This window comes from Rhineura floridana, chromosome 2, assembly GCF_030035675.1.
Source record: "Rhineura floridana isolate rRhiFlo1 chromosome 2, rRhiFlo1.hap2, whole genome shotgun sequence".
Lineage (NCBI taxonomy): Eukaryota > Metazoa > Chordata > Lepidosauria > Squamata > Rhineuridae > Rhineura > Rhineura floridana.
Genome location: NC_084481.1, coordinates 175847715 through 175863032, shown reverse-complemented (window position 1 = coordinate 175863032; position 15318 = coordinate 175847715). Strand labels below are relative to the sequence as shown.

General features: G+C 44.9%; 1 protein-coding gene across 12 annotated transcripts in view; it reads left to right on the top strand.

Moving 5' to 3' along the window:
- CDIN1 (CDAN1 interacting nuclease 1) overlaps nt 1-15318 on the top strand; it is a 214236-nt gene that overhangs the window by 154161 nt on the left and 44757 nt on the right. For 5 of the 12 annotated variants that reach the window (XM_061611513.1, XM_061611521.1, XM_061611514.1 and 2 more), the window contains one exon: nt 215-330. The exons of 5 other annotated variants lie outside the window; for them this stretch is intronic. In XM_061611513.1, coding sequence (XP_061467497.1) covers nt 215-330 — 116 coding nt within the window. Of the gene's footprint in view, nt 1-214; nt 331-7165; nt 7254-15318 lie in introns of all 12 variants that reach the window. 2 more of the 12 variants (XM_061611517.1, XM_061611518.1) reach the window with 1 other exon arrangement.

Below are 15318 nucleotides of genomic sequence, written 5' to 3'. Positions count from 1 at the left end.
CAGCTGAGCTGGCTGAGCAGGGCTAAGGGACTTATGCCAGCATAGCCCAGATCTACAACATCCAACTCCCTTCAGCCTGGAGTAAATGAGAGTTGGATAGCACCCTAAGTTATTGTTCTAGCATTTTAGAATCATGACTATTAATTTAGTAAAGTAATCACAATTTAGTGAGAGAACCCTTTTAAGTGAACAAAAAGTAATTCCTCTTTTCCAGAGCATCTGAAGGCACATGTGGCCAGCTCCCTGCTGAAGCTAAGCAGGGTCAGGTCTGGTCAGTGCCTGGATGGGAGACCGCTTGGGAACTATATGTCTCTTATCATGAAAAGAAAGGTGAGATATAAATGTAATATATAATAAATAAATGAATAAATTTATTGCTTAAGTTGCATATTCTATTTGTTCAGCAACGAGCTTCCATATTGCAAGTTAAAAAGAAGTAAGAAGTATACCCAACTGGATTTAATTATTTAACATAAATGAATCAATAGAAATATTTCTATAACCAGTATGTGGAAAGAGCCATATTAACAAGGCAATATTTCTTCATCCCCAAAATTGAAAAAAACTAGATTAACAGTTTGGTTATAAGATGTATTTCCTGTTTCAATTTTCCATAAACTTTTTTTTTTACCAAATGCATAAATGTTGACTATGGTAAAAAAATGTAAATGAACTGCTTTCAAGTTGATTCCAACTGATGACGACCCTATGAATAGGGTTTTCATGAGGCTGAGAGGCAGTGACTGGCCCAAGGTCACCCAGTGAGCTTCATGGCTGTGTGGGGATTCAAACCATAGTCCAACACCTTAACCACTACACCACAAAAAATGTGTTTCACATTCATGTAAGATAGCCAGCCTCATTGTGGCTTTGGCTCACTGCCATAGATCATCCATATATAAGATTGTCAAAGCAAAACCTTATCAGTCTGTGCATTATGTAAATTTATTATGTGATTTCAATTGGGCTTTTTAAATACAGCAGTATGTTGTTAAATTGTTTGATTGACAAATTTTAAAGTAATTGAATTACTAAAGAAGTGGTGTGTTAACATGGGTTAACAACAGGATAAGAAGAGGAAAAAGCAGTGTATCATATTTCAATTATTTTCTTCAAAAGATAAAGAAATCATCTCAGTTTGTCTTAGATAACTGTAAGAAGATTAAAATGTAAGATATTCTGTTGAGCCTTAAAGACCTTTCCATGAAACAAATTTAGTTACTATGGAGGAGGAAGATGCAACCCATTCATCTCTTATGCTTAGTAAACTGTGAAACATTTAAACAATTTGTTTTAAATACTACCCTCACTATAATCTTGTGGAGGCCATATCAGCTGTAGTATTGGAGGAGCCCGGAATGTTAGTCCTGGGTGATTTCAATGTCCATGCTGAGGCTGCCTCTAGTGTTGCGGCTTGGGACTTCATGGCCTCCATGACGACCATGGAGCTGTCTCAAGTTGTCACCAGCCCAACGTCTAGGGCAGGGCACACCCTTGACTTGGTTTTTCCTCCAGATGGAGGGGGGTGGATGTCACCCCATTGTCATGGTCAGACCACTTCCTGGTGAATTTTAGACTTACAGCTCCAAACCTCCCCTGCAGGAGTGATGGACAGATTAAGATGGTCTACCCCCGGAGACTAATGGAATCCATTGGATTCCTGAATGCCCTGGAGGAGTTCCCAGTAGAAAGAGCAGGTGATCCTGTTGAAGCCCTTGTCATGATGTGGAACAGCAAGGCCATCAGGCTCTTGACATGGTTGCCCCCAAGCGTCGTCTCCGGCATTGCCACCCTGGGCTTCTGCTGGGAGGAAGGGTGGGATATAAATCAAATAATTTTATTTATTTATTTATTTATTTATTTATTGAATTTGTATACAGCCCCATAGCCGAAGCTCTCTGGGCAGTTTACAATAATTAAAAACACTAAAAACAAATATACAAATTTAAAACACTGTTTTTAAAAAGCAATTTAAAAACACATGCTAAAATGCCTGGGAGAAGAGGAGAGTCTTGACCTGGTGAAGAAGAGATAACAGTGTTGGCGCCAGGTGCACCTCGTCAACAAAATCATTCCATAATTTGGGGGCCACCACTGAGAAGGCCCTCTCCCTAGTTGCCAGACTCCCAGCTTCCCTCTGAGTAGGCACCCGGAGGAGGGCCTTGGATGTGGAGCTTAGTGTACGGGTGGGTTCGTGTTGGGAGAGGGGTTCCATCAGGTATTGTGGTCCTAAGCCATGTAAGGCTTTATAGGTTAAAACCAGCACCTTGAATCGAGCTGGCCGAATTAACAGCCAGTCTAGGCAACGTACATTACACGTAAGGCCTTCCACTGTCCCTGCAGACTGAACAGTAGTCCTGGGGAAAAGGGAAGGTGGGCATCCGGGGGATGTGGACACTCGCGGGACCACCCCTCCAGCATACGGCAGACCCTAAAGTCGCCCAAGTAGTCTTGAAAGCCCTGTGCCTTCGCTAGGAAATAGAGACCTGAGAGCTTACCTCTGATGGTCCTGACTGAAAGGCTCCTCCGTTTCCCCTCCATGCAGAACTCCATAAGATGCTCCACGGGGATGGGCCACTCTTGGGCATAGCCTCTGGACTCCCTGAAGCTTGACAGTTCCCTACCTGCCCCCTGGTAGCTTGCCAAAGTGCTGTGCACCACAGACAGGCTTATGGCCCTTTCTGATTCGGTCCTCCAATCTCCCATAGCGCTGGGGGTACCACGTCCGGCTGAGCCCTTGCCCACGGCACCAGCTGGCGAAACCTCTCCATCTGGTTCCATGACAGAGCATCAGCAATACTATTGTCAATACCTGCAATATGACACGCTAGGAACTGGATATTATAGCGAAGACATTGGAGCACGAACAGTCGCACCAGGCGCATAACGTTGGGGTTTCTAGCAGACAGGGTGTTGATGACATGCACCGTAGGGAGGTTGTTGCACCAAAAGTGGACCGAGGAATTAGCCAGTTTGTCGGGCCACAGGTGTACAGCCACGACAATGGGGAAAAACTCCAAGAAAGTAAGGTCTCTGATTAGCCCAGCCTGCACCCAGTTCTGTGGCCAGCGGCTATGACACCATGAGTCATGGAAAATGACCCCAAAACCGAAGGAACCTGAGGCATCAGAGTTCACCTGTAGCTCTGCCTCCAACAGGCGATCCCTTCTCCATAGGGAGACCCCATTAAATTCCCACAAAAAGGTGGATCATACTGCCAGGTCGGTCCTAAGAGCGGCCGTAACCCACATGTGGTGGTGGGAGCGTGATAGGCCAGACATGCGCGCCCGGGCGCTACAACCCTGCATGCAAAGTTCATGTGGCCCGCCAGTTTTTGGAGTGTGGCTAATGTCACCCTCTTAGACCTGACTACCTCTGAGATTTTCCCCTTGAGGACCACCAGCTTATCCTGAGGAAGCCAGCAGCATTGGGCCATTGTATCGATCTCGATGCCCAGAAAAGTGAGAGCGGTGGATGGGCCCTCAGTTTTCTCGGCTGCAAGGGGGACACCCAGGTCGCCTGCCAGCCCTGCGAAATGGGCCATAAATGCCCCACAGGTGCCAGAGACTGCAGGGCCTGCAAACAGGAAGTCATCCAGATAATGTACCACTAATTGCAGGCCCGCCCGTCTCCTGGCTGCCCACTCCAAGAAAGAGCTGAAGTGCTCAAAAACCGAGCACGAGATCGAGCAGCCCATAGGCAATGCCCTATCCATGTAATATTCACCCGCAAAAGCAAAGACCAACAGCTTGAAGTCCCGTGGGTGGACAGGGAGGAGACGGAAGGCTGATGTGATGTCACATTTTCCCATAAGGGCCCCCACCCCGCAGTCCCTAACCATCCGCACTGCACAGTCAAATGATGTGTAGCGGACTGAACACAGGTCTGATGGGATGAAGTCATTAACAGACTCGCCCTGTGGAAAGGACAGGTGGTGTATGAGGCAAAATTCGCCGGGTGTCTTCTTGGGGACAAGGCCCAGCGGGGAAATTCTGAGTGAGGGGATGGGTGGTGCCATAAAGGGGCCCAACACTCGGCCTACCTTAACTTCCTTTCCAATTTTTTCCCTCACAATCGCTTCCATGCCCACCACCGACTTAAGGTTGCGGGACATGAAAAGCAGCCTGGGACCCGAATACGGGATCCGGAAACCCTCTTTAAATCCTTCACGCAAGAACCGGGCGTCCTGGACCAGGGGGTAAAGACGGAGCAAGTGTTGGAGCTCAGCCAGTTTAACTGGACTGGGGCCCCTTTCCCTGAGCTGTCCCTGCAGTACCCAGTTTCCTTGGGCCAGCTGAATCCCTATTCCCACCTGTGAAGGGGCGGCCCCTGGGGCAGCTAGTGCAGGCATGCCCCCCCCACATATCGCATATTCATGCCTGAACCTGCAGGGGCTACGACCGCAGTAGCTGCGGGAGCTGAACTCCCAGCAAAGCAGGCGGGGTTGAACCACAGGCCTGCGGGAAGGAGCTGCTGACACTTGCCGCGCCAAGAGGTGGCCACTGTCTGCTCTATCGCCGGCCATGGGCTTGGAATGTGACATAAATTGCAGCCACAGAACAGCCTCCTTTTTGTCCCAGGGGAGGGAAGTGTCAAAGGCCGCCCTCATACGGAACGCCTGGTCATAGTCCAGCCATGCCATCCCCTGGAACTCTGAGTAGCCCCGATATATGATATCAAGGTATTTAATAAGGACAGAGGCCCTCTGAGGCTGCCTCTGTATTACCACCCCCATGTATGTTATGAATGCTGGCAACCAGTTAGCCCAAGAGCGCTCAATGCATCGCCGCTTGGGCCTATCAGGCTCCGCCTCTTCACCCTTATCTTTATCCTTCTTAACTGGCTCCCTGTACAGAAGTGAGAATAGGTCAACATACTTCCCCTTCCATATTCTCTCCTTTGTAGCAGGTAGCAGGTGAAATCCTGGTGGGGCTGAAGTATCCCCAAAAGGTATAGCCCCATCTCTGCGGGGGGGTTGGCAGACAGGGAGGACTGAGATGCCCCTTCCAATGCCACCCCAGTGGTGGACTGCCAGACCTGCCCACAGGCCTCCCTTAGGGGCTGTTGCTGCATACTATCCCCCCCATGCGGTAGTCCCAGATTGCCCATGCCCTTCGGTTCCAGCTGGCGGGGGGAAAGGCCAGTAGGGGTACCCCCATGGGGGCCAGCCCCACTGCTGCTGCCCCTGCTGGTGGTGTGGTGCAATAGGTGACTCACCTGGTGTGCCGTCTGCTGAATGCCCCTGCGTGGACTGCTGTGCCAAGGCTGCCTGCGAAGTGGGAGCTTCTTCTGCTTTTACGCTGGGCATCCTTGCCTCCGCCCTGCTTGGCCCAGCCTCGAGCACGTCCAGTCACGCTAGGATGGAAGCAACAGCACCAAAGCAAGGAATGTGTTATGTTTGTGCTCATACTCCACCACACGGGCAGGCGGGAGTCCCCTTAACAGGGGCCCCTCTGCCGCTCAAGGAATACATTTCCTTTACCTCCCACTCTAGTTCTCAGGTACTAGAGGGGGGCCTGGTTATTAGTGGGTCTGTGAACAGTGAAGTTTGTGTGAGCAGTAAAAGGCAAGTACAAGGGGGAATGGTGTGTGATAATGTAATATTTCCGCTTGGTAACGGCAATTGGACTTTCATAAATGGAACACGTTCAGTAGGTAATATGACGTGGCTTTCGATTTGGCAGTTTTTATTACAGCTAACATTTGCCGATCACCATGCGGTTCCCTTTTTGCTGGATTTAGCAGACCACCAAACACCAGCTGGCCTATGGTGGCTTTGCGGGCATTCCGCATTACAGAAACTACCGGAATATGGCTCATGGACGTGCACGCTGGGTAGGGTGGTCCCAGGGCTTTGGGTGACTCCCCTACTCCCGGTAGCTCGCCACAGGAACCGTAGGGGAACAGGGGAAGCTATAGCAAGAGGAGCCTTCCCTAATTATGGTGCAGCCCAGAATTACCAAGAGTTAGTACAACTTTCTCAATCCTTTGAGCGGTTCATGAACGAATCTGCTATTTCTTTTTCAGATCTAACAAATGAACAAGGCCAAATAAGAACTGTAGTTTTACAAAATCGATTAGCCTTGGATTTTTTATTAAGCTCCCATGGCGGTGTACGCGCGTTAATTAGCAATGAGTGCTGCACCCATATCACAGATAGTAAGGCTGATGTTTTAAAACATTTAAACAACATTGGGAAAATTTATCACGACGTGGAAGGCATTGAGAAGTTTTCCCTATTTTCAAGTGTGTCTGACTGGTTTTCTAGCTGGCCCAGTTGGCATGAAATAGTGTTTTATGTAGTTATTGTAGTTGTTTTGCTTATATTAGGCTGTTGCTGTCTTCAATGCATTCCTAATATAATTCAGCTAGTGTCTACATGCTTGCACAGGTCTTTGGCTTCATTCTCTAGAAGACCAAAGCCGACTTTAATGGAAATGGCGTTAAGACCTCTTTGGGAACAGAAGTAAGGTGTGCAGCTGACTGAGTGAATATGGGTTCACTCAGTGCTGAGAGGGGGGACTGTTGGGTATGGAAATATTACTGACTTGATATAAAGTAGATATCGGTTTATTTCCTGATGACCTGACCCTAAACATTCCAGCGGCTAAGCGAATAAAAGCCTGATTGAACTGGAAATGTTCTCCCCTCCCATTTCGTTGTGCATATCTATACTTGATGTCTTGTATGATGTTACCAACTGTATCACAAAGGAATGCCTGTGCTTCATTTACATGGTTGTAGACCTTGACACGCATACTCTTACAAATGTAGAAGATGTAACCTGAGTGTATTCTTAGTTTAATGATCCCACTTGTAACCGAACCTGCTCTGCTCCTATCTATCCTTTGTTCCTCTGACTCTGAGTGTTTATCTCAAGGTCGTATAAACTATGCAAGCCTATGTCTGAAAGAAGGCAAGATGTTCCTGGCTTTTGTTATCCTAAGCACCCCTTTTTTCCATATCTAAGATGTTACTATGTCTAGCAATGTTTTTCTATCCTTTATGACGTCTGCTCCCCATTTTGTAACTGTTAGGGAAACTATATAAATCTTGTGTGTGTCAATAAACGGGGTTCCCACTTCTGAAAGGCAATTCGCTCGCAGGTCTTGGGACCCCTTTGCAAAGGTAATATCGTGTATTCTTTCCTGGCCTCTGGCAATAGGTTCTTGCTCTCAACTCCGCACCTTCCCGGCTGTATGTGAGCTGAGTAGACAGTGACAGCTTGCGTGTTGGGTTTGGACCTAACAGAGGTAAGAAATGGGATCCTGTGCAAGCTTGCTGAGAATGGATTGATCATTTGCATGCTTATTGAGTTCAGCGGGATTTACTCCCCTGCAATCATGCTTAGGATAGGTGAAACTGACCACAGGGGATGGGGAGGGGAGGAGGAGGAGGGAAGGGAGGAAGGGCAGAGGGGAGGAGGGGTTGGAAACAGGCAGGAGAGGGAGGGGAGGAGATAGGCAGGTTTGAACATTTGCATGTTTATTGAGCTCAATGGGATTTACTCCTGTGCAATCACACTTAGGGTAGGTAAAACTGACCAGGGGGGGAGGGAGGGCTGCCGCTGGCAGGGCAGGAAGAAGCAAGAGGAGAGGGGAGGAGAAAGGGAGAGAGGGGAAAGGCAGTTCTGATCATTTGCATGTTTATTGAGTTTAATGGGATTTACTCCTATGCAATCATGGTTAGGATAGGTAAAACTGGCCATGGAGGAGGGAGAGGGGAATGGAGAGGGAAGGAGAAAGGGAGGGGAGAGGGGAGCGGAAGGAGGGTATTGGAAGGGGAAGGGCAAAGGAAGGGGGAGGGAAGGAGCAAAAGGGAGGTGATGGAAGGAGGAGGGGAGGGCAGGTTTGATCATTTGCATGCTTATTGAGTTTAATGGGATTTACTCCCGTGCAATCATGCTTAAGATAGGTAAAACTGACCATCAGGTGGAGAGGGAAGGAGAGGATTGGAAGGGGAGGGGGAGGGAGGGGCGAAGGAAGGGGGAGGGAAGAGGCAAGAGGGAGGGGATAGGAGGGAGGAGAAGGGAGGGAGGGTTTGATCATTTGCATCCTTTTTGAGTTCAGTGGACTTTATGTCTTTGCAATCATGTTTAGGATAGGTGAGACTGGCATGCAGAAGGGACGGGGAGGGGAGGGGGAGGATATTGGGTGGGTGGGCACTGGGCAGAGGGGAACCCCTTTCCCTTCCAAAAGGAAAACATTGTGAACAGTATCATTGCTTTTCAGCATTTCCCCCACCTTTTTATTCTACAGCATGCACATGTAGCCTCCCACCCAAATTTAAACCAAAGCTGTCCCTGGCCACATCCACACAATATCTTTATTTCACTTTAGACAGCCATGGTTTCTCTCAAAGAATCCTGGGAAGTGTAGTTAGTGAAGGGTGCTGATAGTTGCTAGGAGATGCCCTGGTCCCCTCACAGTCCTTCAATCAGTCTGGTGTGGGTGAGGCCCCCTTATTAGCCAAGCCAAGCAGCTGTAAGTCTGGCTTTTAGAGCACTGATAGTTGGTTCTTTCTGAGCATGCCCGACAATATCATTGAGTTCAATGTAGAATTTCTTAAATTAATTAAAAATCAGCCAGGGATTTTTTTTTAACTTAAACTGCAGAAGATGAAGGTCAGAGTATGGGGCAAGGTCAGTAATAGGATTACAGGTACTCAGTGAATACAGCTGAGTTTTAATTAATTTCAACAAATTGTCAGAACTCTGACAGAAGTCCAAAAGGGGTCTGGATTTTCTTTCTCTCATTTTATACTTTGAACTCTCAATTCTCTCTGACTGTTTTGTGTATCGCTGTGAAAATTGAGAGGGTTGTTAAGCAAGCTTCTGAGTTCAGGACTCTATGTTTTGTAAGGTTTTGTTTTGAAATGAGCTTATGGGAAGCATCAGAATGGCATGGGGGTATTTTCAATTTAACTGCAGAATGTGAAAAATCCATGCTGCCTATAGTATACAGCCACTCTTGTGGCTGTATAATATCATTCTCATTATGATCTCTGGATAGTTCCCTCGGTAGAGCAAACTATTCAGCTATTTAAGTGCAGCAAAAACATAGTGGAAGATTTCTTTGTGGATGCCCCTAGTCCTTCACAAAAATTCACAAAAGTATTTCTGGACTGTGTCCTAAGCGGCATTAATTTTCTTTTAGTTAAATAACAAAATAGCATAACCAGCTGGGATTTTTGGTGTGTTTGGGGGAATTGTATTATTATAAGTAGTCCAGCTTGTTTTAATGACTCAGAACAGCTCCTATTTTATGGTACCTAACCCTGGTAAATGATGTCCCTATTTTGCTTTTTAGGGATGCCATTTAAAATTTTTGTTAGGGTATAACAGTGTGTAGCCATTCAGGTTTCAGCCATTGATTCACCCATAATCCCCAAAAATTAAATTTGTGAGAGTGGATGCATTTTGCAAATGCACACGCATGAGCACTAAGGCATCATGCATTGTGCAGCTTGCCATTTCACATAAAGCAGGTGACATTTATTCAAATGCCAGTGCACTAGCTTCCTTCTGCCTTTCCCTAATGCTTCCTCTACAACATTTTAGGGTTAGTCGGCTGCTGTACCAAATGTGCAGCTGGGACCAAGTGGGCCAATGCTATTTTTCCTATTCATCCAATCAGGGCTTGGATAAATGTTCCATGTTGATTTTATCCCTATTATCATGTCATGGGGGATAGCTGATTTTTGGTGACCAGTCTAGCACTCACTACCACTAGAAAATGGCTAAAGTTGTCCTGCACATCTTGTGACTACATGCATGTCTACTGCCACATACTATGGCCTTCTGGATACTTGTCAGCCTTATTGTTTTTGCAGTACCAGAAAGTGGCAAATGCAGGAAATGTATTGAGCTCCTGGTGAGCTGCCATGTGTGATTGGTGGGCTATATTTAGCTTGGTGGATAACAGGTATGCAGAACAAAGAAAATCTAAAACAAAATTCTGTTTCTCTACCTTTATTGTAATTCTGACATTAATTTAAAAAACAGACATGCAAAACAAATTCACCAAGTTGTGGGTTGAGGAGACAACTGAGAAAAGGCAATTGTTATATTCACTCTATGTTATTCCACCAACACCCAAGAGCTCTGACACACTTATCATTACTGGTCTCCTCCCCTGGACTTGTCCTTTATCCAGCTTCCTGCCATTGCTTTCCTTTTGTTTCACCAATCTCTTGTTATAGGCTTGCCACTGAGACTTTTTGCCCCAAACCCTGACTCCAATTTCCCTATTTCTTGTTCCTTTATTATTTATTATCCAAGTTTGAGGGCTCCCCCTGCACATCTGTTTGCTCCTCTCACCTTTCTTTGGATGCTGCTTTAGAGGGCATTGCCCTAAACTGCTAACTCTGCAAGCATGATGGAATGCATCCCAACAATTCCTCTCCCTTTTCTCTCCATTCTGCTGCTTCTCTCAGCTTTTCTCTTTCTGGTTCTTCATCAAGGCCATGCCTCACCTTTATCTCTGTGCACTGAAAGGAGAGGCATGCCCTCCAGCTTGACTTGGTTGATTGCAAGTGGGGATCCTTCAAAGACTTACGGAGGTATGGCCCCACCTCTGTTTCCTTCTCACAGCAGTGCTTGTGTAATTGATGAAGATTCCTTCTACTTAATTATCCTTCCCACAATGTCTCCTCTTTATGTATAAATCACATGCTCTCTTACCAGGGAAATAAACAGTCGCCTCAGATCCATTTATACACCTTCCCCATTCTCCACAAAGAGAGATCCTACTAGTTCTTGGATTCTTAGAGATCTGTTATTCTAACTAGGGTAAAAGGAGAAAAAGCAAATACTCCTGACTCCCTGGCACATATGTGGCTACCTTATATGAAGTGAGACCATTGGTCTGTCTAGCCCAGTATTGTCTTTTCTGACTGGCAGCAGCTCTTGAGGGTTTCATGAAGAGGGCTTTTCCATTATCTGTTGCCTGAGAGCCTTTTAACGAAAGATTCTAGGAAAGGAACCTAAGACCTTCTGCGTGTACAGAAGTGACTGCATCACTGATACCTAAAGAAAGGACTTCCTGTAAGAACATAAGAAGAGCCTGCTAGATCAGGCCAGTGGCCCATCTAGTCCAGCATCCTGTTCTCACAGTGGCCAACCAGGTGCCTGGGGGAAGCCCGCAAGCAGGACCCGAGTGCAAGAACACTCTCCCCTCCTGAGGCTTCCGGCAACTGGTTTTCAGAAGCATGCTGCCTCTGACTAGGGTGGCACAGCACAGCCATCACGGCTAGTAGCCATTGATAGCCCTGTCCTCCATGAATTTGTCTAATCTTCTTTTAAAGCCGTCCAAGCTGGTGGCCATTACTGCATCTTGTGGGAGCAAATTCCATAGTTTAACTATGCGCTGAGTAAAGAAGTACTTCCTTTTGTCTGTCCTGAATCTTCCAACATTCAGCTTCGTCCACGAGTTCTAGTATTATGAGAGAGGAAGAACTTTTCTCTATCCACTTTCTCAATGCCATGCATAATTTTATACACTTCTATCATGTCTCCTCTGACCCGCCTTTTCTCTAAACTAAAAAGCCCCAAATGCTGCAACCTTTCCTCATAAGGGAGTTGCTCCATCCCCTTGATCATTCTGGTTGCCCTCTTCTGAACCTTTTCCAACTCTAGAATATCCTTTTTGAGATGAGGCGACCAGAACTGTACACAGTATTCCAAATGCAGCCGCACCATAGATTTATACAACGGCATTATGATATCGGCTGTTTTATTTTCAATACCTTTCCTAATTATCGCTAGCATGGAATTTGCCTTTTTCACAGCTGCCGCACACTGGGTCGACATTTTCATCATGCTGTCCACTACAACCCCGAGGTCTCTCTCCTGGTCGGTCACCGCCAGTTCAGACCCCATGAGCGTATATGTGAAATTCAGATTTTTTGCTCCAATATGCATAATTTTACACTTGTTTATATTGAATTGCATTTGCCATTTTTCCGCCCATTCACTCAGTTTGGAGAGGTCTTTTTGGAGCTCTTCGCAATCCCTTTTTGTTTTAACAACCCTGAACAATTTAGTGTCGTCAGCAAACTTGGCCACTTCACTGCTCACTCCTAATTCTAGGTCATTAATGAACAAGTTGAAAAGTACAGGTCCCAATACCGATCCTTGAGGGACTCCACTTTCTACAGCCCTCCATTGGGAGAACTGTCCGTTTATTCCTACTCTCTGCTTTCTGCTTCTTAACCAATTCCTTATCCACAAGAGGACCTCTCCTCTTATTCCATGACTGCTAAGCTTCCTCAGAAGTCTTTGGTGAGGTACCTTGTCAAACCCTTTTTGAAAGTCTAAGTACACTATGTCCACTGGATCACCTCTATCTATATGCTTGTTGACACTCTCAAAGAATTCTAATAGGTTACTGAGACAGGACTTTCCCTTGCAGAAGCCATGCTAGCTCTGCTTCAGCAAGGCTTGTTCTTCTATGTGCCTAGTTAATCTAGCTTTAATAATACTTTCTACCAGTTTTCCAGGGACAGAAGTTAAGCTAACTGGCCTGTAATTTCCGGGATCCCCTCTGGATCCCTTTTTGAATATTGGCGTTACATTTGCCACTTTCCAGTCCTCAGGCACGGAGGAGGACCCGAGGGACAAGTTACATCTTTTAGTTAGCAGATCAGCAATTTCACATTTGAGTTCTTTGAGAACTCTCGGGTGGATGCCATCCGGGCCCGGTGATTTGTCAGTTTTTATATTGTCCATTAAGCCTAGAACTTCCTCTCTCATTACCACTATTTGTCTCAGTTCCTCAGAATCCCTTCCTGCAAATGTTAGTTCAGGTTCAGGGATCTGCCCTATATCTTCCACTGTGAAGACAGATGCAAAGAATTCATTTAGCTTCTCTGCAATCTCCTTATTGTTCTTTAGTACACCTTTGACTCCCTTATCATGCAAGGGTCCAATTGCCTCCCTAGATGGTCTCCTGCTTTGAATGTATTTATAGAATTTTTTGTTGTTGGTTTTTATGTTCTTAGCAATGTGCTCCTCAAATTCTTTTTTAGCATCCCTTATTGTCTTCTTGCATTTCTTTTGCCAGAGTTTGTGTTCTTTTTTATTTTCTTCATTCGGACAAGACTTCCATTTTCTGAAGGAAGACTTTTTGCCTCTAAGAGCTTCCTTGACTTTGCTCATTAACCATGCTGGCATCTTCTTGGCCCTGGCAGTACCTTTTCTTGCCTGAGTGCACTGAGTGCAAGCCCCACTTGCAGAGAAATAATTGGAAACTTTGTATTTATATGTTTTGTAGTATTATCATGTAATTTTTATGAGATGTATTTGTATTTTTTGTTGTTCACCGCCCGGAGAGCTTTTGCTAGTCGGGCGGTCTAGAAATCCAATAAATATAATGTAATATCTATAATATCTGCGGTATGCACTCCAGTTGAGCTTCAAATATAGTGTTTTTAAACAACCTCCAAGCATTTTTGAGTGATGTGACCCTCTGGACTTTGTTTTTCAGCTTTCTTTTTACCAATACCCTCATTTTTGTGAAGTTTCCTCTTTTGAAGTCAAATGTGAGAGTGTTGGATTTTCTTGGCAATTTGCCATTTACATGTATGTTTAATTTAATAGCACTGTGGTCACTGCTCCCAATCGGTTCAACAACACTTACATCTCGCACCAGGTCCCGGTCCCCACTGTGGATTAAGTCCAGGGTTGCCGTCCCTCTGGTCGGTTCCATGACCAACTGGTCTAGGGAATAGTCATTTAGAATATCTAGAAACTTTGCTTCTTTGTCATGACTGGAACACATATGCGGCCAGTCTATGTATATGTAACAATGGAAATCATACTGAATATCACCAAACAGATTATCAAGTCATATTTAGATATTTGTTTGTGTGCTTTTCCTCCCCAGCATACAAAGGGAAAGTGTCAGAAAACATGCCTTTTATTTTTTTCCCCATCTGTTAGAATTAAAAAGGTCACTTGAGAGAGCCAAAATCCTAGCCAACCAAGTCCCAAAGTGAGAATCTAAATGTGAATCAAAATACTGCCAGTTTTGACTCAATTTACCTTTTAGTGACATCAAAATGAATATCCTTAATAGATATCCAGTGCCTAGTTTTTATCACAGCATTTCTAAATCCGTTTGAGTTTAGCTAAACAAAGATATATTTTGTACTAAAAACAAAGATGACCCTTTAGTGCTTTATGTTACATGTTTCCTTGTTCCAAATGTTCGACTGCATCTGCATTAATTAGTGTTGAAATAATTATATGCAGTGCTTTCAGTGTCATTCAGATTCAGAGGTTCAGTAGTGATACGATCAAATCAGTAGAGCTATTAAATATGTAATACTTGCTTTTGAAATTTCACCACTATAGAAATGCACATCTTAAGTCTGTAGTACTTAATAATGGGGAAAAACAACCAAAAGTTATACCAGACCATTGCAGCATTTTAGGACCCCTACTCTATTGGCATAGCAAACTGAGTTGAACAGATGTTTAAGCTAATATGAGGCACAAAATAATTAATATTTATTTATGTATTACATTTCTATCCCAACTTTCCTCCAAGGAGTTCAAGGTGGTGTACATGGTTCTGCCCTCCCCATTGTATCATCACAACGACCCTCTGAGGTTGGTTAGGCTGAGAGACAATGACTGGCCCAAGGTCACCCAGTGAGCTTCATGGCTTCGTGGGGATTCGAACCCTGGTCTCCCAAGTCATAGCTGAACACTCTAACCATTATATCACACTAGTTCTATAGTGCAGGCTGTCAGGGAAATATACTCCTGAGGAGTATATTCTAAAGCATATTCATTTTTAAAAATATTTTTAAAAATATTAAGTCTTTTAAAACTGGAACTCTACTTCTAGATTCTTGGGATATTAAAATATTTTAGCTATACATATTTACATTGTGCTGCACCTATTTATGCAATGACATCAAGGAATTTATCTAGAAAACGTTCATTTCAGTAGCTTCCACTGCATCATTAGAGTACTACTTAGCTAGTTGGGTTTTATTAGAGCCTTTGAGCCTTCTGTAATTTAATTTTTTAAAAAATGTATATGAATTAAAATACAATGGGATCTGCATAGGACTTAATGGAGTCCTGTTGTTCCCATGACATGGATTCACACAGAGACAGTGTACCAAGTTGTTGCAGTGATGGACTGGATGAAGGTGAATAAGCTGAAATTAAATCCAGACAAAACAGAAGTGCTCCTTGTTAGTCGTAAGACTGATCTGGACATAGGGAATTTACCAATGTTGGATGGGGTTGCACTCCCCCTGAAGATTCAGGTTCGCAGTTTGGGGGTGCTTCTGGATTCGGCCTTG